Source organism: Petaurus breviceps, unplaced genomic scaffold, assembly GCF_028583685.1.
Source record: "Petaurus breviceps papuanus isolate PSGF00001 unplaced genomic scaffold, PetGlider_PUasm1.0 90617, whole genome shotgun sequence".
Classification (NCBI taxonomy): domain Eukaryota; kingdom Metazoa; phylum Chordata; class Mammalia; order Diprotodontia; family Petauridae; genus Petaurus; species Petaurus breviceps.
The window spans coordinates 5,348,241-5,369,559 of NW_027187287.1; the positions used below are offsets into that span (position 1 = coordinate 5,348,241).

The following is a 21,319-nucleotide window of genomic DNA, read 5'->3' on the forward strand; positions in this document are numbered from 1 at the left end:
TATATACTATGCTGTCCTATGTATTATATAGAATACACTATTCTATATGTAATGTAGAATATAATGACCTATATAATATATGGAATATGCTATTCTATATATTATACAATATATAGATTATACTGCTCTATGTGTTATATAGAATATGCTGGCTTACATGTTAAATAGAATATATTATTCTATATGCTATATAGAATATGTTATTCTATATGTTATATAGAATATATTGTTCTATTGTTATACAGAATATATGATTCTATATTTTGAAAACTTTTCATTCTATATAATGTGGGGATTATAATTATTCAATATGGTAATATTCAACCAATTAATAAATACTCATAAAGTGCTAATTACATGGGACTAGTGCTTTCATTTTTATGGACTGATGTTACATTGGAAAGTTTGTAGACAACACTGTCTACGACAATTGCTCCAGTTCCAATAGTTTATTTGCTAAAATCTCAAAGATTTGTGAGGTTTCTCATCTCTTACCCACCCCACCTCCCACCCCCTGGCCAGCCCAGTGGATGCACAGATTAGACACAAAGAAGGCAGACAGGCTCATAGTGGGGACATGTCCAGGGGAGTAGGAAATAAGCAAGATCCAAGCAAGAACAAAGCTTTTGTCATTGCTGTTGCTGGTTTTATTTGCAGAGCTGCAATTAGCATCCCTGTTGTCCTTTGGATTCTGCTCCCTTCTCCCTCTAGTGTTTCTTAGATACCTTCTCATTTTCCTCTGTGTTCTTTATGTTTAGCAAGAGTTCCATACCAAGGTGGCTAGGTTGTGCAATGAATAGAGCACCGGGCATGGAGTCAAGAGGACCTGAGTTCAAATCCAGCCTGAGACACTTAACACGTACCAGCCCTGTAACCTCGGTCAAGTCACTTAACTCCAATTGCCTTGCCTTCCCCACTCCAAAAAGCAAAAAAATAAAAAAAAGAAGAAGAAAAAAGAAAATTTCATTTCACATACAGAGACTGCTGTATTACACTCGCCAACTACTGGAAAACAGGGTTTCCAACACTTTCCATCTTGTGTTGAAGGCAATAATGGCATCAGCTTGTATCTTCCACACTGGGCAAAAATTGCTTTCCTGGGGAGGGCACCATGACTGTCAGATATGTCCTGAGTGCAGGATACTGCTATATTGTCTGTAAGAGAATGGCAAGGGTTTTATTTATTGGGTAATAGACTCCTCTGATGGTCTGCCAAAGTCCAAGGATGCCTTCTCAGAAAAATTTTTTTTTCTGGTGTTTTTTTTTTTTTTTTGCTTTTTGGAAGGCAGGGTAATTGGGGTTAAGTGACTTGGCCGAGGTCACTGTTATAGGAATGTAAATTTTTAAGATCTTCCCTTCCCCTAGGTTAAGTGGACCTGGAGCCTGTGGTGGGAGGCTTGTTTTTCAGGAACGCCCACACCTTGGTGCTTTGTGATTGGCAGTGGGTCAAGAGGGTTATTAAATTCTCTGACCCAGGAGAAGGTTATATAATCCCTGATGTAAGACTTTGCTTTGGGGCTCATTTTGAGAAGTGTTGTGTGATTTGACCAGATGAGACTCTGGGCAGTCATTGAGAGCCCCCCCCCCCCACCCCTTTGAAAACCCAGATGTTGATGCTTCCCCCTCTGGTAACTTACTAGGTATGGATGTAATGGTCAGGACAGTTGGAGGCTTGTCTGCTTGATATGTTTTTCTGTTTTCTTGTAACTTCTGCTTTGTAACTTCTGTCTGTATACTCTAAAGTTCGTGGTGCTGATTTTTTCCCCTGAACAAGGTAAATGATATATTTGATTGATTAAAGCAAGATTGTTAACCCATTTTGAGTTGCTTTCCTTTAGAAAAGCAATTCTAAGAACCTGTGTTGGCAGCCACCCTGGGGATGCTGGGGTGCTTGCTGCAACAGTCACACAGCTAGTAAGTGTTAAGTGTCTGAGGCTGGATTTGAACTCAGGTCCCCCTGACTCCCGGGCCAGTGCTCTATTCACTGCACCACCTAGCCACCCTGGAAAAATGTTTTAAAACAATTTGTAGGAGATACTAAATTTTGGTTATAGATGAGTGAAATCAAAGCATGTATACAGGTCTCATTATCTTGCTTAGTTGATGTATCTTCTCCATATGGAGGAGGCTAGGGAGCTTACTTCTCAAAAAAGACCAGTGACACCAGGAGGGTGATGTCTTGACTTGCATATGAACTGGATTTAAGTGAGGCAGAGCTGTGCATAGTCCTCAGCCTCACTCTTTCTTCCACAGTCATCAAAGTCTAGTGGCAAGACAAAAGTCAAGAACATTGGTGATGATCCAGGATGTAGTGGGTGACCTTGGCCTTTCTAAATTAAGGTTTTTCCCAAGTCTCAATTTGTCTGAGGCAACACCCACCCATTCAATGACTAAGGACTACATGAGAATTGAGACAAAAGATGACTTACTTTGCCATCACAAAAATATCAATTTGGGAGGGGAAGACTCTCAAAGTTTCTGGCCAGAACAGAAAATAATTGTTATTTACACTTATTCTAGACATCAAAACTAAACAATGAGCCACAGAGGCTTGAGCTAGGGGCTATTATTGGCCATTCAATGGAAGATCAAGGGGAGAACATACCTTAGGGGAACTGTGAGGAATGTTTGTATTTTGTTCTGGCTATCAAAAAAGATAATATTTGTATAAAGTACTCCCTTTCCCTGGTCAATGTTAAGTGGTCAAATGGAATTAGGGTGTTAGTCACTGGCCTCTAGCAGTAGGAGGGAACATAGCCTATAGAAGCTTAAGTTGATGGTAGTAGAAAGTGAGAAGCAAGACATTCTGATCCCCTAGAACCCTGAGGGAAATGCAGTAGGCCTGGTTCTGAGAGAGAGAGCCAGAAAGCCCACGGGGCATAATTCTAGCCAACTGAACATGTCTAAGTATCTAGTAAAATGTTAATTTTTTCCAATCTGCCATAATATATTACGCAGTTTCTACTACTTTGTTGTATAATCTCCATCAATCAGTAAGTCTGGGCTCCTTATGGCTAACCTTTCTGTCATTTCCAGTGGCAATTACCTCATCCCAAGTTGCTATAAAAAAACTCTCTGTTTCTATAAATGAATCTGCATGACTCAGTCATTTGTTCAATGCTTATTTGTCGACATATTGTTGGTTGAATTCATGTGGATATTGCCCATGGAGCACCTTTGGATTCCACTCTTGGATCTCAGCCACTTCATGGGCTCCATCTGGAAATAAACCACCTTCAATTACATTTGACAAATCCAGTGGCATATACCTGTTGTTATCCTTTACTATGGCTTTGTGAAGGGAGGTTTGTTGGCTTTGAAATTATTTCTGTAAATACTTTTTTTTTGCTTTTTGGAGGGCAATTGGGGTTAAGTGACTTGCCCAAGGTCACATGGCTAGTTTTTGTGTTAAGTGTCTGACGCTGTATTTGAACTCAGGTCCTCCTTACTCCTGGGCTGGTGCTCTATTCACTGTGCCACCTAGCCGCCCATTTCTGTAAATTTTTAACCCATTTATCATGTGCCCTGAGATTATCTGCCAAACATCTTCATTCTTTTGGACAGGGAAATATTAACCTTTATGTAACTACTTTGGTGTCATGAACTTTGTGTTTCATCACCACTGTCATCATTGTCATTGTCAGCATCATCATCATTACTCTTATTATGTCATTCCCTTCCTTTTCGATGGGAGAGTGCTTAAAAAGAGGCCTATCTCAACATTCAGTTCTATTCTCTATTGGAATGTGAACTCGTCAGAGGCAGGCCCTTTCTTTTGTCTTTCTTTATACCCCAGTGCTTAGCATAGTGCCTGGGATGTCAGTCATGTTCAGTCATGTGCGACTCTTCATGACCCCATCTGGGGTTTTCTTGGCAAACACATTAGAGTGGTTTGCTATTTCCTTCTCTAATTTATTTGACAGGTGAAGAAACTGAGGCAAATAGGGTTATGTGACTTGCCCAGGGTCACACAGCTAGTAGTCTGAGGCAGGATTTGAATTCAGGAAGATGAGTCTTCCTGACTTCAGATCCAGCAATCTATTCACTAGTTGACTCTATTCACTAGCTACCTGGTTGGCACATAGTAGGCACTTAATAAATGTTTATTGACCGAATGACCCATACTGATAGATGATCTCACATAGGGACATTCTGTTTCACAAGAGACATTTGGGATCCCTGTTGTCATTACCTAAGGTTTATTCTCACTCCTCCTTTGTGCGCACCTGAACAATAGCAGGGCATTGACAAAACGATGATTTTGAGGACAAAACATTCATTCATTATTCTTTTGTGACTGATGCTTTATGGACTACTGCACAGGTGGGTAAGATAACGGCTCTTATATAGCATTAAAAAAATCCAAACATAGGCTCCCCCTATGGGGGCTCACCTCAGCACAACTACAGTAACAGACAGGACAACAAGGGAAGACAGGAACCTCATCTTGTACCCATATGACTATGGTCTCCTCTGCTGGCTCTCTATTTTGAAAGCTGTCTGTTCCACACAGCTTGGAGATTATGTATAATCATCATGTGGTGTTGTATGTTAAAAAATGTTCTGAAGATTTTATGTATCAATGTTATGTCTGGGTGATCATGAATAGCAGTTCAGTCTTTATAGTGTTCCAATGCCAGGACATCTTGTTGGTTGAGTTCTCCTGAATATTTTGAGGTACCTAGAGGAACGAAGGTTGGGTCTAGGGGACAGAGAATATTGTGCCTCTTTCATATTCTATACCCAGGTATGCAGTTTGGACTACATTCAGCCAGTCAATAAACATTTAAGCCCTACTTTGTACCAGGCATAGTCCTGAGCACTGGGAATAAAAAGAAAGTCAAAAGACATATCCTACCCTTGAAGAGCTCACAATATAATGGGGGAGACAATATGGAAACAACTATGTAGAAACAAGCTATATACAGGATAAATAGGAAATAGTCAACGGAGGAAAGGCATTAGATTTAAGGGAAATCTCTGAGGATCCTATCTCTAATAAGAGGAGTGTGGCTCCCTCTTCTCACACTGTTCAGCTAATTAAATCCTCCACTCCAGTGCCACTGAGAATGAAATTATTTATGGATCAAGCTTAGGACCTAGAAAGGTACTCAACATACAATATGAATCAGATATAGGACAGGTAATTTATTCCTACAAACACAAGAAAGGCTGCTCATAAAAGACTCACAAAGATATAAACAGAATTCAGTATCATGTTATAACTACTGTTACAATCTACTGGGAGACTGAAATTTAACCTCATCAGAACATGCAACAAGTTTGCAAGACTGCTCATCAAACATTTGACATTTTGCCTTGGCTTCTTACTATGGAAACAAAGAGCACACATTTCCGCTGGTAAGACAGCAAGACACCAAACTTCATGTTACTGACTTTCCTCTCGGATGCAGAAGCTTGCCGTACCACCAGCCTGCTACTTCTACTATCTCAACCAATTAGCCCTTTCACTGAACCCAGAACCTTGGAACCTCTTGAACTCTCTCAGACGTTGCAGTCCTGGTCATTTTCATCTAGATGACAACGTAACAATGACCATGGTGGTATCTAAGAAGAGGGAGAATGAGGGGAAGGAGGAGGAAAAGGAGGAAAGGAAAAGAACAAAAACCAGATCAGACTAAGGTTTGCCAGTATGGACATGTACTTAAGGTACCATGTGCTCATGGTACATGGTGACATGGAGATTCGTCCATGTGAGAGAATAGGTCCAGCTTCTCCTCTCCTACCTGACTTTTGGGAAATCATTTGAAACAGATCTACAAATATTTGCAGACAGAAAGGAAGAGGGAAGTAATGGATTGGGCTTTTCTATTTTGTATATCCACTGAGTCATCAGTTTCTCTATTTCCTCAGTCAGTACAGGAACTCTTAAATTTTACCCTGCAAACACATGGGTTACACATGTCCAAAAGCAAGCCACCCAAAGTTTCCCTGTGGCCTCCTGAAATTAAGAATGACAACCCTGAGCATGCTCCACTGGGGGTAAAGGAGAAGAGGATGTCCCTGGCTAAACAGCATGTTTTGTTAGATTATAGTCAGATCTATAAACATAACAGGTTTGTCAGCACCACACCTTGGGCATTCTGTAGGTGTAGGTTCTCTTACTATTCAAGATGCTGTGCATCTCTTTCTTTTCTTTGTACTATGTACTACTAATTCCAGGGTAACTTATACTAAGTTTCTTCCATCTTCAAGCTCAGAACTATTTAGTAACATTTTAAAAAACTATTTAAGTCCCCAATCCATGTAAAAAGGGGACTCTAAACAAACTTTGGAGCTGCAGAACCCACAAAATGACACAGAGAAGCTAACCTCCCGCTGAGGACAACCCGGCAGGCTGGCAGGAATCCAGCGAAGTGCTCTAGGAGCCGAGCCCAGCCCCACGCCAAGGCTTTAGTCCCAGAGCAGGCCTGACCAGCCTTGGCCAGAGGGACTCTAGAACAGCAGCAGCAGTGGCTGTTTCCAGATTTATCAATACAGAGATGCAAAGGACACGGTGAGAGGCCAGTGCAGTCTGGACTTTGGGACCAGTAAGTGGGAGTGCATGGCTTTTACCCCCGGGGTGAGAAGCCACTGAGACACACAGCCAGCCAGCTCCATGTGACGGCTTCAGCTCCTGGCCTGCAGAGAGTAGGGGGACCAAGCACCAGTATGAAGGGTAATCGCTCTTGCTGTAACCTGCTTGGATCTGGATTGCAGTCTAGGGTGGAGGTCCTGGGGTGTGTGTCCAGCTTTCCAGAGCATGTGAGACCTCAGAGAGGGCACCCATCTAATACCTCTGGCAGCTGGGAAAACCCCAGTGTTTGGGACAAAAGCTCCCTTGTCTGGTGGCAGAGTCCTACTGTGGCAAAAGCCCAAAAGTCAAGTAATTGAGTGGCAAAATGAGCAGGCAAAAGAAACAAAGCAGACAGAAGATTCCAACATTACACTCCTATTTTGGTGACAAGAAGGAGCAAGGCATGGAACAGGAGGAAAACAGTGAAGTCAGAACTCCTGCACTAAAAGCTTCAAAGGAAAATACGAGCTGGATACAGGCCATAGAGGACCTTAAGAAGCAGATAAGAGAAGTGGAGGAAAAATTGGGAAGAGAAATGAGAATGATGCAAGAAAATTATGAAATGAGAGTCAATAGCCTGACTGAGGAAAATAATACCTTAAAAAACAGACTGACTCAAATGGCAAAGGAGGCTCAAAAAGGCAATGAGGAGAAGAATGCCTTAAAAAGCCAAATTTGCCAGATGGAAAAAGAATCTGAAAAGCTCAATGAGGAGAACCATTGCTTCAGAATTAGATTGGAGCAAATGGAAGCTAATGACTTTATGAGAAATCAAGGTGCTGTTAAACAGATCCAAACAAAAGAAAGAATTGAAGGCAATGTGAAATATCTCATGGGAAAAACCACTGACGTGGAAAATAGATCCAGGAGAGATAATTTAAAAATTATTGGACTACCTGAAAGCCATGACCAAAGTAAGAACCTAGAAAGCATCCTGCAGGAAGTTCTCAAAGAAAACTGCCCGGATGTTTTAGAACTGGAGGGCAAAATTGAGGTTGAAAGAATCCACCAATCACCTCCTGGAAAAGATCCCAAAAAGAAAACTCCTAGGAATATTATAGCCAGGTTTCGGAATTCCCAGATTAAGGAGAGAATATTACAAGCAGCCAGGAAGAAACAATTTGAATATTGTGGAAACACAATCAGGATAACCCAGGATCTGGCAGCTTCTACACTGAGGGATCGAAGGGCTTGGAATGTGATATTCCGGAGGTCAAGGGAGCTGGGATTAAAACCAAGAGTCACCTACCCAGCAAAACTGAGTACCCGTGTTTCCCCGATAATAAGACCTATCCCGAAAATAAGCCCTCCCCTTACTGTGTAAGATTCCTCTAAAATAAGCCCTCCCCAGAAAATAAGCCCTATTGAGATTGCTATTGTAGTGAAGGTGATCCCCTGCGCTACACGCTACATTATGGTACCCTCTGTATGCACCTCCCCCCCCCTGGGTGAAACGCACACTGCGCTCCAAGCTGCATCCAATCAGAGCTGCAGCAGTGAGCGCGTCATCCTGTTCTTCCCCAGTGATTTGCTTGCTGGCACCATTGAGAGCAGTGCCGCGGAGGAGAGCTGAGGCAGGAAAACATAAGCCCTCCCCTGAAAATAAGCCCTCTGGTGTTTTTCTTTCCAAAAAAAATACGACAGTGTCTTATTATCGGGGAAACACGGTATCATGTTTCAGGGGAAAATATGGTCATTCAGTGGAATAGAGGACTTTCAAGCATTCTTGCTGAAAAAAACCAGAGTTGAATAGAAAATTTGACATTCAGATACAAGAAGCAAGAGAATCATGAGAAGGTAAACAGGGAAAAGAAATCATAAGGAACTTATCAAAGTTGAACTATTAACATTCCTACATGGAAAAACAATAATTGGAACTCATGATACTTTTCTCAGTAGTTGAAGGGATTAGAAATATATATATATATATATATACATATATACACATATATATACACATATATATGTCTATATATGAGGGTATATGGGCATATGAATACATATGTATATATGTTTACAGATATACATAGATAGAGGTCACAGGACCAATTTAACAGGAAGGGATGATACTTACAAGGTGAAATTAAGAGGTGAGAGAGGAATATAATGAGAGGAGATGGGGAGAGACAGAATGGGGTAAACTATCTCATACAGAAGAGGCATGGGAAAATGGTTACAATGGACAGGAAGAATAGGAAGGCAAAAGGGAACAGGTCAACCTTATTCCCGTTGAATTTGGCTTGAGGAGGGAATGAAATACACACTAAATAGGGTATCTCACCCTCCAGGAGAGTAGGGGGGAAGGGAATGAGAGGGGGGATGATGGAAGGGAGGGAAGGCTGGGGGGGAGGGAAGTTGGAAGCACCCACTTTTGAAAAGGGATGAGATCAAAGTAGAGAATAGAACAAGTGGGAGGTGGGATAGGAGGGAGGGAAATATAGTTAGTCTTTTACAATATATCTACTATGTTATTGTTTTGCATTAGCCACACATGTATAACCTATATTGAACTGCTTATCTTTCCAGTAAGGGTGGGTGACAAGGGAGGAAGGGAATGAATCTGGAATTGAAAGTTTTAAAATCAAATATTCAAATATATGTATATATGTACATATATATGTGTGTGTATATATATTCATATATATATGTGTGTATATATATTCATATATATACTATTATTAATACTATCTTACATGTAATTGGGAAATAAGATATACAGGCACTGAGGCATAAAGATCCACTGGAAAAGTCGAAAGGGGTATGGGAGAAAATATGGGAGAGAGCAGATTGGAGGAGGGGATATCCTGTGGGACTGCTATTTTGGGGAGGTGGGTGGGGGAAAAGCAGGGATAAAATTTGTAACTCAAAATCTGGCGGAAACAAATGATGTAAATCAGAAGTTAATAAAGCATTTTTTAATGTAAAAAACTATTTAAGTACTGGAAGGTCCCCCTAAATTTTGAGACCTTGATACAAAGGGGTAGGATGTGGTAGGAGTAGCTTCTGTTTTACATAGACCAGGTTGGTTTTCCATTAAGGTGTCTATCATCCATTCAATAAGCATTTATTAAGAATTTATTATGTGTCACACACTGTGGTTAAGTGCTGGCAGTGTAAAGAGAAGAAAAAACAGTTCCTTAGGAGAAGCGATGTGGCACAGTGAATAGAGCACCAGCCCTGAAGTCAGGAGGACCTGAGTTCAAATCTAGTCTCAGAAACATGACACACTTACTAGTTGTGTGACCCTGGGCAAGTCACTTAACCCTAATTGCCTTGCCTTTCTCCCTTCAAAAAGAGAAAAAATCAGTTCCTGCTCCCATGGAGCTCACAGTATAATAGAGGAGACAACGTGAAAACAATCGTACAACTATGCAACTATATACAAACAAGCTATATCCAGGATAAATTGGATATCATCTCAGAGGGAAGGCACTAAGTTAGAGAAGAAATAGGAAAAGCATCTTGCAGAAGATGAGAGTTTGAAAAGGTGAAAAGGCATGGAGTTGGGAGATGGATTATCATATGCAAAGAGTGTCAGGAAGACCAGTATCACTAGAAAGAAGAGTGTATGGGGGTGGGGGGATGGAATGGGAATGGAAATTTGAAGATCTTTCCTGCCCTTGAATAGACCTAGGGGGGAGTTTGAAGACCTCCCCTGCTTTGAAAGTAAACTCTGCCCCCTAATAGTCTGAATGTCATCACATGGAGCCTGTGATGGAGGGAATTTGCTAAAGGGAGCAGCAGAGCCCACAGGAAGCTAGTCAGAGTTAGCCAGACAATGGGGGAGAGAGGAGCTCATTAAGGAGATAGAGAGGTTTGTGAGTAAATATTGATCTTGTATGGTTTGTGGGAAGGCTGAAGGATGCTGTGGCTCTCAGCGTTATTATGGCTTCTTAATATCTTTGGTACTATGATGGAATCAGCTTACTGGTTTTGGGATTCGGTTTTCTGATGTCTGAATAAATGCTTTACTTCTATCCTCTATCTGGAGAGTTTGGTATATTTTGCAATCGAACGTCACCCAATACTTATAGTCACAGTCTTTATTGTGATCATGGATGCTGTAAATATTACATTGCCGCTACAGGGAGAGGAGAGGGAAGCAATATATAAGAATATTGGAAATGTGGGAAGGAGTTAGGCTTTAAAGGCTTTAAAAGTCAAACAGAAGTTTTATATTTTCATTTGGGAGGTGTAAGGGAGTCCCTGGTGGGCACCATTATTGAATGGTGGGAGAGGGTGACTTGGTCAGACTTACACATTAGGAAGATTAATTTGACAGCTGAATGAATGACAGATTTCAGAGAGATTGGAAACATAGAAGTGTGCAATTGTCCAGGCATGAGGTGATAAGAACTTGTATCAGAGAGTGGCCGTGTCAAAGGGGAAGAGGGGCATATCCAAAAAGTGTTACAAAGGTAGAGACAACAGTAGTTGGTAGCTGGATTGGTGGGGAAGGGAGGGAGGTATGAGACAGTGAAGAGTCAGAGCTAACACCTACGTGGCAAGCCTGCATGACTGGGAGGATGATGCTCCCCTTAACAGTAATAGACAAGTTAGGAAGAGAGGATGGTTTGGGGAAAAGATGAGTTCAGTTTTAAACATACTGAATTTAAGATGTCTAATAGGTAAATGGAAAAGTGAAATTGAAGGTCAGGGAGAAGTAAAGCCTGGATAAATAGATCTGAAAATCATCTGAATAGAGATGTTCATTGAATCCATGGGAGCTGATGAGATCACCAAAATAAAAAGTATAGGAGAAGAGGAGAGGACTCAGAAGAGAGTCTTGGGGTACGCCCACCCGCAGTTCACAGACATGACTTGGATGAAGAACTAGCAAAGGAGGCTGAGAAGGAGTGATTAGAGAGGCAGGAGGAAAACTGAGAAAGCCAGAGTTACAAAAGCCCGGAGGGAAGAGATTGTCAAGGAGAAGGTGGTGATTGACAGTTTCAAAGGCTGCAGAGAGATCAAGAAGGATGAGAATTGAGAAAAGGTCATATTTGTCAATTAGGAGGTCACTGGTTAGATAAATCAGTTGCAGCCAGGAAAAAATGACATTTACATAGTACTTTAAGGTTTGCAAAGTGCTTTACAAGTTATCTCATTTATTCCTCAAAACAACCCTATGAGGTAGGTGCTATTATTATCCTTATTTTACAGATGAGGAAACTGAGGCAGAAATAAGTGGCCCAGAGTCAAACAGCTAGCAAATGCCTGAGGCAAACTCAGGTCTTCCTCTCTCCAAATCCAACATTGTATTTTCTGTGCCACACAGCGGCCTCAAAGAGATAAACCACTTTGAGTTACAGTCAACAAATCTAACAGAATTTACTTTATTATACTTACAGTTACTTGGTGTAGTGATGTTTGCTTGTTCCAAAAGTTTTTCTGCAGGTTTTTTACTTGTTTGTCATGTGCTCTCAGAATGTCTATCAATCCTCTTGCTCCTTTTTGGTGACAGAGCATGCATCTTTCTATAGCTGCCCTCTCTGTTTCATTAACATTGTACAGGTTTGGTTTTCTCTTTTATTTTTTTGGAGGGGTGAAGGCAGGGCAATTGGGGTTAAGTGACTCACCCAAAGTCACACAGCTAGTGTGTCAAGTGTCTGAGGTTGGATTTGAACTCAGGTCCTCCTGACTCCAGGGATGGTGCTCTATCTGTGCCACCTAGATGCCCCAGGTTTGATTTTTTAATAGGTTAGTATTTATTTTTTATAATATACAAATATTATATATTTATGTATATCTATGTATACCTGTACACATATATACACATTCACATATGTATTCACATGCCCATATACCCTCTTATATAGACATATATATGTATGTATACATACATATACACACACACTTTTATATACATACATTTCTATTCTCCAACTATTCTCATACCAAGAAAAGTTTCATCAGTTATAATTATTGTTTTTCCATGTAGGGATGTAAATAGTTCAACTTTGGTAAGTTCCTTATGATTTCTTTTCCCTGTTTACCTTCTCATGCCTCTCTTGCTTCTTGTATCTGAATGTCAAATTTTCTATTCAACTCTGGTTTTTTCATCAAGAATGCTTGAAAGTCCTCTATTCCATTGAATGACTATATTTTCCCCTGAAACATGATACTCAGTTTTGCTGGGTAGGCGATTCTTGGTTTTAATCCCAGCTCCTTTGACCTCCAGAATATCCTATTCCAAGCCCTTTGATCCCTCAGTGTAGAAGCTGCCAGATCCTGGGTTATCCTGATTGTGTTTCCCACAATATTGAAATTGATTCTTCCTGGCTGCTTGTAATCTTTTCTCCTTGATCTGGGAATTCCGAAACCTGGCTATAACATTCCTGGGAGTTTTCTTTTTGGGATCTTTTTCAGGAGGTGATTGGTGGATTCTTTCAACTTCAATTTTGCCCTATGGCTCTAAAACATCAGGGCAATTTTCCTTGAGAATTTCTTGAAGGATGATTTCTAGGTTCTTTTTTTGATCATGGCTTTCAGGTAGTCCAATAACTTTTAAATTATCTCTCCTGGATTTATTTTCCAGATCAGTGGTTTTCCCAGTGAGATATTTCACATTGCCTTCTATTTTTTCATTTGTTTGGATCTGTTTAATAGTATCTTGATTTCTCATAAAGTCACTAGCTTCCATTTGCTCCAATCTAGTTCTGAAGGAATGATTCTCTTCAGTAAGCTTTTGAGATTCTTTTTCCATCTGGCAAATTTGGCTTTTTAAGGCATTCTTCTCCTCATTGCCTTTTTCAGCCTCTTTTGCCATTTGAGTTAGTCAAGGTGTTATTTTCTTCAGTCAGGTTGTTCACTCTCATTTCATAATTTTCTTGCATGATTCTCACTTCTCTTCTCAATTTTTCCTCCACTTCTCTTATTTGGTTTTCAAAATCCTTCTTAAGCTCCTCTATGGCCTGTAACCAATTCATATTTTTCTTGGATGCTTTTGATGCAGGAGTTCTGACTTCACTCTCTTCTTCTTGTTCCATGCTTTGATCCTTTTTGTACCCAAAATAGGAGTGTAAAGGTGGGTTGCTCTGTTTGTTTTGCTTCCTTTACCTGGTCATTTTGCCACTCAATTACTTGACTTTTGGGCTTTTTGACATAGTAGAACTCTGCTAGCAGACAGGGGAGCTTCATCCCAATCACTGGGGTTTTCTCAGCTGCTGAAGGTATTAGTTGGGTGCCTTCACTGAAGCCTCCACACGCTCTGGCAAGCTGTTCACACACCCCAGGACCTGCATCCTAGACTGCAATCCAGATTCAAGCAGGTTAAAGCAATAGTGATTACCACTCAGACTGGTTGCTTGGTCCCCCTACAATCTGCAGGCCAGCAGCTGAAGTTGCCATGTGGTGGTGGCTGCATGCCCTCGGAGCCTCAGCGGCTTCTCCCTCCAGGGGATAAAGGCTGACTGCACTCTCAAACTACCGGATCCCAAAATCCACACTGCACTGACCTATCACTTTGTCCTTAGCATCTGTGGGTTGATAATTCTGGAAACCGCCACAGCTGCTGGTGATCTGAAGTCCCTCCAGCCAGTGGCTGGTCAGGCTGCCCTGGGGCCAAGATCTCTTGCTGAAGCGGGCCTGGGGTCAGCTCCCAGAGCGCTATGCTGGCTACTTCCTGCCAGCCTGCCAGGCTGTCCTCAGCAGGTAAGCTTCTCTGTGTCATTTTGTGGGCTGTAGCTCCAAAGTTTGTTCAGAGTTACCTTTTACATTAATTGGAGGAGGTGGGAGCTGGAGCTGGGCAGAAGTCCTGTTTCTATTGTGCCATCTTGACTCCACCCCCGATTTTTTTTTTAAAGAAACATTCCAAATATGTGGTAGTTCATTTTAAAATTCCAAAGGGGCATGTGGCAGGCATTAATTGCTTGTCACCACCACCACCACCACCACCACCATCATCATCATCTCATTCTCATCTTTTTCAATGTATTTTCCATCAAAATCATCCTGGGACAATTCACTATCTTCTCATTACTCTTTTATATTGAGAGTTCTATGGACTATTTTCAACACAAGTGGATAAGACAACTGATTTCTATAGCTAAATATAAGTGTTAGAATGTGAGCTCATCCTCTGTAGACTCCCTGACAGTATCCTCAGTGTGACTCCAGCAGCACTGAGGACAAGGGTATGTGTCTCTCCCTGTACCCACGTGACTTTGATTGCCTCTGCTAGGTGTCTGTATTTTCAAAACTGTTTGTTCCATGTAGCTTGAAAATTATGAGAATTTGGTATGGCAACAGCTATTAAAAATATTGTTCTTAAGTTTTCAAGGATAAATTTTACATCTGGGAGACTCTAAGCAACAGTGCAAGAAAAGCAACTAGTCAGAGGCAGGGAGGAAGAGGGTAGATTTAAGTGTAGAAAATCTCTAGACTTGATTCTGCCATTGTGGTCACCAATATATGATAGAATTAGGGGGGCTGTGGGGCAGCTAGGTGGTGCAATGAATAGTGCATTGTCCCTGGAGTCAGGAGAACCTGAGTTCAAATCCAGCCTCAGACACCTAATACTTACTAGGCATGTGATCCTGGGCAAGGTCACTTAACCACATTTGCCTCAGTTTCTTCATCTATAAAATGAGCTGGAGTAGGAAATGGCAAACTACTCCAGTATCTTTGACAAGAAGACTCCAAATGGGGTCACAAAGATTCAGACATGACTGAAAAACAACTGAGTTTAACCACTTAATTTCAAATTATCTATGTGAGGACTGGGGGAGGGGGAGGGATTAATCAATATTATAGATAGAAAAATACTGGATTCATTGAGAGGAGAAATGGGAATTAATCTATGGCAGGGGTTCTTGACCTTTTGGTGTTATGGACCCCCTTTGGCAATCTGGTGAAGATTATAGATCCCTTCTCAGAAAGTTTGTTGACTACATTTGCCATTGAAGAAAATGTAAATTTCAGTTCAAGGTTGGTGAAAATTAAGATGTCACTTTTTTCTTCCTCTAAGTTCACATCCATCCTCCAAAATCTACCCCTGGACCCCAAGTTAAGAACCTCTCATCTAAGCGACTATTCTTACCCTGTTGTTATCAATTACTCCCCAGTAAAAAAAGCTCCCACAGATGGTTAGGCATCTGTTTACTTAAGGCTTCTGATTTCATAGGATCATAGAATGTTAGAATCTCAGAGATCCTCGAATTCAATTTTCTCATTTAATAGAGGAGAAAAATGGGACCTAGAAATAGGAACAAATCCCCTCAAGGTCACCAATTTAGTGAGAGGCAGAGCTGGAGCTCACCCCCAGGGCTCATACTTCCCAATGCACTGTATGTGCCACTGCCCAGATCTCCCTTTTTCCTCTCTGAGTCTTTCTATCCGCAATAACTTTCCTTGGTGGATCAGCATGTGGCACCATGTGTTACCTTAACTCTGAATGTTGTGTATGCAGTTCTGAATCCCAACTGCTCCCTGCCCCCACTGCCTCTTCCCCTTCTTTGCCTGTCTCTTCTGCCCCCACACTCCTGTTGGGTAGGGGTTCCTCTGGCACCCCCTCCCTCGCACACACTTAGCTCACTGGCAGCCCATCTGTACCAAGACATCTAGCAACAGATGCAGAGATACGCAGCGGTGCCTGAAATGAGGTCAGCCTGTGGCAGCATGGAATGTTACCTCCCCAGCTCAGCGGCTCCCAGAGACCAGGTACATGGAGCCTTTGCGGGGCTCAGAGCTGGCCAGCCCAGAGTGTGGGCCCCTTCAGAGCCCTGAAATAGACAGAGTCCAGAGGCCTGCTGCTTTCCTACCTCCTCTCTGCATCAGGCTACAGGATAAGATCTGTGTAGTGTGCAGGAGACCAGGATGGGAGATTCAGGCAACCCTCCCTTAGATCTCAGAGCAGGGCAGGAAAGAGGAAGGAGTTTGAAAGTGTTTCTGGAAGAGACTAATGGGTCTGGGATGAGGCCAAACCAGAGAAAGAAGATACTGTCCCCTGAAAGCTAAGCCTTTGGGCACAGTGTCTTGGGCTTTTAGCCATTGCTCTTTCTTCCTCCATCTAGAAAATATCGTTGGCACTGATCACTGTGAACCACCAGCCTCCTGCCCAAGTGATTTCTAGGGAAATTCTTCTCCATTTCCCCTCTATTGTTCAGTTGTTTTCAGTCTGTCCAACTCTTCACAACCCTGTTTGGGGTTCCCTTGGAAGAGATACTGGAGTGTTTTGCCTTTTCCTTCTTCAGCTCATTTTACAGATGAAGAAACTGAGGCAAATAGAGTTAAATAACTTGTTCAAGGTCACACAGCTAGTAAGTCTGAGACCAGATTTGAATCCAGGAAGATGAATCTTCCTGAGTCCAGACCTGGCACTCTATCCTCCACTGCACCACTTAGCTATCTCTAACTTCCCCTCTACACACAAACATTCTATCTCTGTCTCTGTCTCTCTTTCTCTTTCTGTCTTCTTCCCCCCTTCTCATTGCTACTGCCCAGCTGGTCATGAGTTCTTTACAGAGAATAGGGCCCAAACAGTCTTTCCTATTTAGTAATAAGTTCAAAACCGCAAATTTCCTAATTGTGAGTTCTGCATTCCTACTTGGTTCTACTTCCACCACGCCCTCAATAATCATCATGGTACTGGGTAAGAATAGCAGAGGAAGAGATATAGTGAACATGGGGTAGAAGGATGGAAATATTTGCAACAAGGGAATGGGGAAGGGTTCAATAGGATACTTAGGCCAAATCTTTTAGAGGGGGAATGATGTCATGGGACTCTCCTGTCACTTCCAGGACCCAGACCCTCCTGGGTAGCTAAAGACCACCATTATCACAACCCTAGCTCAGTTAATTATAATCACAGGTAATGAAATATTAATTTGGAAACAAGGTATTAATATCCAGTGATCCCTTTACAATTGTGAAAACCTGCTGGAATTAAAGGAAGTCTGAATACTAGTAGAGAAAAAATTTTGTAGATAGACTCCCGAGAGCTAAACCCTAAAGATAGAGGGACAGCAGAAGCAGAGGCAGAAGTAGAGTTAGAGATAGTCAAAGAGAGAACCAGAATGCAGAATAGACCCAGTTCTTCACCTTTGGGCTGGGGAGAGAGCAGGGAGGGAGTAGAGCAAAGAAAGGGATTTTCTCTCCTTCCCATCTTCATTGGCCAATGGAACTAGTTGACCAGAGATACTTCATCCAGCAGTTCAAGGGTTCACTGGTTCAGAAGAGTTCAGATAAAAGTCAGCAATAGAAAGGAGGTACACATTCTTCAAACAGACAGACACAGAAAAGCAGTCGTTCTAAGTCAGAAACATCTCCAAGGAGCATGACCCTTGGCGGCAGAGAAGAGAGTCAGATATGATTTCACAAGAGTGCTCTGCTATGCCCTGTGAGGAATGGACCCTGGGAATCCAACTGGGCAGCCCGTCCAAAAAGACACTGTACCAAGCATGGAGCTGTGTGAGGACTTTCCAGGAGAGAAAGGGTTTTGAGGTTGTTTGTCCTTCTTTTTCAAAGATGGCTGATGACATCACAGGGTGGTGTCTTGACTTATGCATTAATTGGATTTAAGTGAGGAGAACTGTGAAAAAAAAAGTCTCATTCTCTCTTCCAGAGTCATCAAAGTCCAGTGGCAGGACAATAGTCAGTATAACCAGCGACAATGGCCTGGGCTGCAGTAGATGACTTTGATGCATGTCTGATCAAGCTCTTCCGTAATGCTTGCTTCAACCACCTTTGTGGCGGTTGGAACAAATTGTTCTCATCCATACATTCCTCAAGGGGAAGTCTTCACATGTTTAGGGTAGAACACCTCCCCCCCCCCCAACTCACCAATAGATTTGAAGCCTGTTGGTTAATTACCCTCACTGCTTTAGCCCATCTGCCGAGATAGTTTACCAGGGTGTGACCACAGGTGAGAGTTGAGAGCATGATGGACACTTATCTAAGGTAGATAAGCAGCTCTGAAAAGGGGTGTTTGGGATGTTCAAGGAGGATTGGCACCTCTGGTGTGAAGGATTTTGAGGTGCAGTAGTACCAAAAGAGTCAGTAGTCTTGGCCACATGTATATTCTAAATCTGTGCCCTCTTATCCCATGGATGCTAAGTATATTAGTTGGGAAAGAGCACCCAGGGCTTAGAAGGTAATGTTTTATAGCTGCCATTTTGCAGTAAATACCTTTGTTAAGAGCTAATTGTGCCTATTAGCTGACTGCTAAGGGAAAGCACAATAATGGGGACATATAAGCTATATAGTTTTAGGAGTATAGTACCACAGGGTAACTCTAGAACTTACAGGAGCAGCAGCAGTCCTCTAAGGAGTATCCCTGAGTTGGGTGTTAATAATCATTATAATTTAATTTAACAAATCTATCTAATATGGCCAATGTATGTATTTGCTTTGCTTAACTCTGCATATTTTTTACAAGGGAAGACTTTTTAATGAGAGGGTGGATTTAAGGGAAGGAGAAACATAACAATGATGCCAAAAAAGAGAGAAAAGAAGATTATTGAAGCATTTTTTGATGCACTGAAGAGAACAGAAGGAATTCAGAGGGAGACTCAGACAAGCAAAACATCTTTGAAACTAATGGGTTGAACTTATTATATAAACTTTTTAAAAAGCTGTACATAATAGTCTCAGTTTCTGATACAATCCTCTTTTTTTATTCTTTATATATGGAAATGTTCAGGGTTGTTGATGTTGTCTATTTCAGACCCCCCCTCTCCCTCCCTCCCATCCCCCAATAAAATGTATTTTTAGGAAAAAGACATCAACAATTTAAAAAGTAACTGCATCCAAGACTCTGCATTTGACTGGTGGGAAGATAGGACTGGAGAAGAGATTGATTCAATGCTATTTACGACATCAAGCACAATTTAGACCCTTGGTTCTTGCAGTGGGATCTGTTCTAATTACTACAGAATGAGCTAAAGATGGGAGCAGAGGAACAAATTAGCCAGTAGAATTCCCTCCTGGCTCCTGGCATCTTGGAAATCTCAGAAGGGAGGGGGAGGATGTACTCTATGACATCTCCATTTCTCCTGACAGCAGGGCAGGAAAACATGATCTAACTTTGCAGCAGCAAGATCTTAGGCTTAATGTCAGGTAGAACTTCCAGGCTGAGAAGGACCATTTTCTTTTTGTTTTCATACTTCGATATATGAAAACACAGAGATTATGGCATCTTTTGTTCCTATGACTGCTGAAAATTCTCCCAGTATCCTTCCCCACCCCTCCCACAGAGAGTGGTCCCATATGAAAAATGATCCTGGGAAGACTTATTTTCTAATTCATTACCCTTAGCTATTCTTGGGGCAGCTAGGTGCATAGAGTGCATAGAGTGCTGGGCCTGGAGTTAGGAAGACTCCTCTTCCTGAGTTCAAATCTGACCTCTGCCATTTACTAGTTGTGTGATCCTGGGCAAGTCACTTACCCCTATTTGCCTCAGTTTCCTCATTTGTCAGATGAGCTGTCAAATGGAAAACTATTCTGGTATCTTTGACAAGAAGACCCCCAATGAGGTCATGAAGAGTTAGACATGATAGAAATGATTCAACAACAAAAAACTTGTTCTTAGTGAGGGGAGTATTGGTCTTTCTGTCCTAAGTAGTCTTTAGTAACTTCTGAGATGGTGTGGTATAGTGGAAAGAATATCAAATTGGAATCAGAAGTCCTGGATTCCTGGCTCTGTTGCTTCCTGCCTGTTTGGCATCAGTTTCCTCATCTACCAAAGGATGCCTTCTATGTCTATATAATATTCATACAATAACCAGTATAGTCCCTCCTAGGGGCAAAGGAATGGGTGAATTGATTTCTATCAATCCCTGTGAGTCTTAGTCTTCTAGACTGATTTGAAAATGCAGGGGTCTCCCATACCTTCCACTTTCTTCCCCAGTTTATTCATTGTTTTTCTTTAATTACTCTTTCCTCTCCTCTCCCCCTTCTCCTTCCCTCACTCATATCCTGTACTTGCTTCTTTACCAGGGCTCTATCAGGGAAAAGCAACACTCTTACAATTGGCAGTTCCCTCACTGTCTTCCCTCCCCCAACAGAGGTGCCATATGTCAGTGTCATGAATAGGTATGAGGTGCCAGCTCTGGAGCTACTGGGGAGAGTGGGAGAAACATAGCCTCCAATCACGCTCCACATAGGCTATGGTCTCTGGGAGACACTAGGGAAAGAAGCGGGTAGGGACAAGAGCCCTAACTAGGACTTTGGTGTTCAGGGCAAATTTAGGTGATGGTGGAGCTTTTGGAGGACAATCTGTCTGGGTCTTGTGCAACTGTGACAGGAGCCTGCCTCCAGGAGGAGGGAGGGTGGCAGGTGGGCTTAGGTGGAAGAGAGGCAGGACCTTAACCCTACCTCACTTAGTGTAAGTCAGTGAAATGAGGGGCTGAGGAGAGAAGGACTGTCCATGTGGGCACCAGGAGGCCAAGCTGCCTGCCCAACCCTAGCTAAGGTTCCCATGAGGAGGAACAGTGGTGTCTGAGCCTCCCACGATTCCAGAGACAGACCTGCCAGAGTGGCCTTCCAAGAGCCTATTTTTAAAGGACTAGATTCCATGGGCCCAGCAGAAAGGCATCAATCCTGTTACTTCCCCATATAAAATTGTCTCCTCCACCAAGTCTTCCCCGATTCACCCCATAACATCAAATATTTTCAAAATGTTGATTAGTTTTGCTAATTCCCCCCATATTCCTCTTTTTTGTTTAATTCTTCATTATAATGGGAGAGGGAAGAAGAGAAAAAGAAGAAGAAGAAGAAGAAGAAGAAGAAGAAGAAGAAGAAGAAGAA

General features: G+C 42.0%; 1 protein-coding gene across 1 annotated transcript in view; it reads right to left on the reverse strand.

Annotated features, from left to right (window-relative positions):
- Positions 1-1,637: 1,637 nt before the first annotated feature.
- ENDOV (endonuclease V) overlaps positions 1,638-21,319 on the reverse strand; it is a 95,101-nt gene continuing 75,419 nt past the window's right edge. Inside the window, exon 7 of the mRNA XM_069064110.1 lies at positions 1,638-1,765. Coding sequence (XP_068920211.1) covers positions 1,738-1,765 — 28 coding nt within the window. The 3' untranslated portion in view covers positions 1,638-1,737. The remainder of the gene's footprint in view (positions 1,766-21,319) is intronic.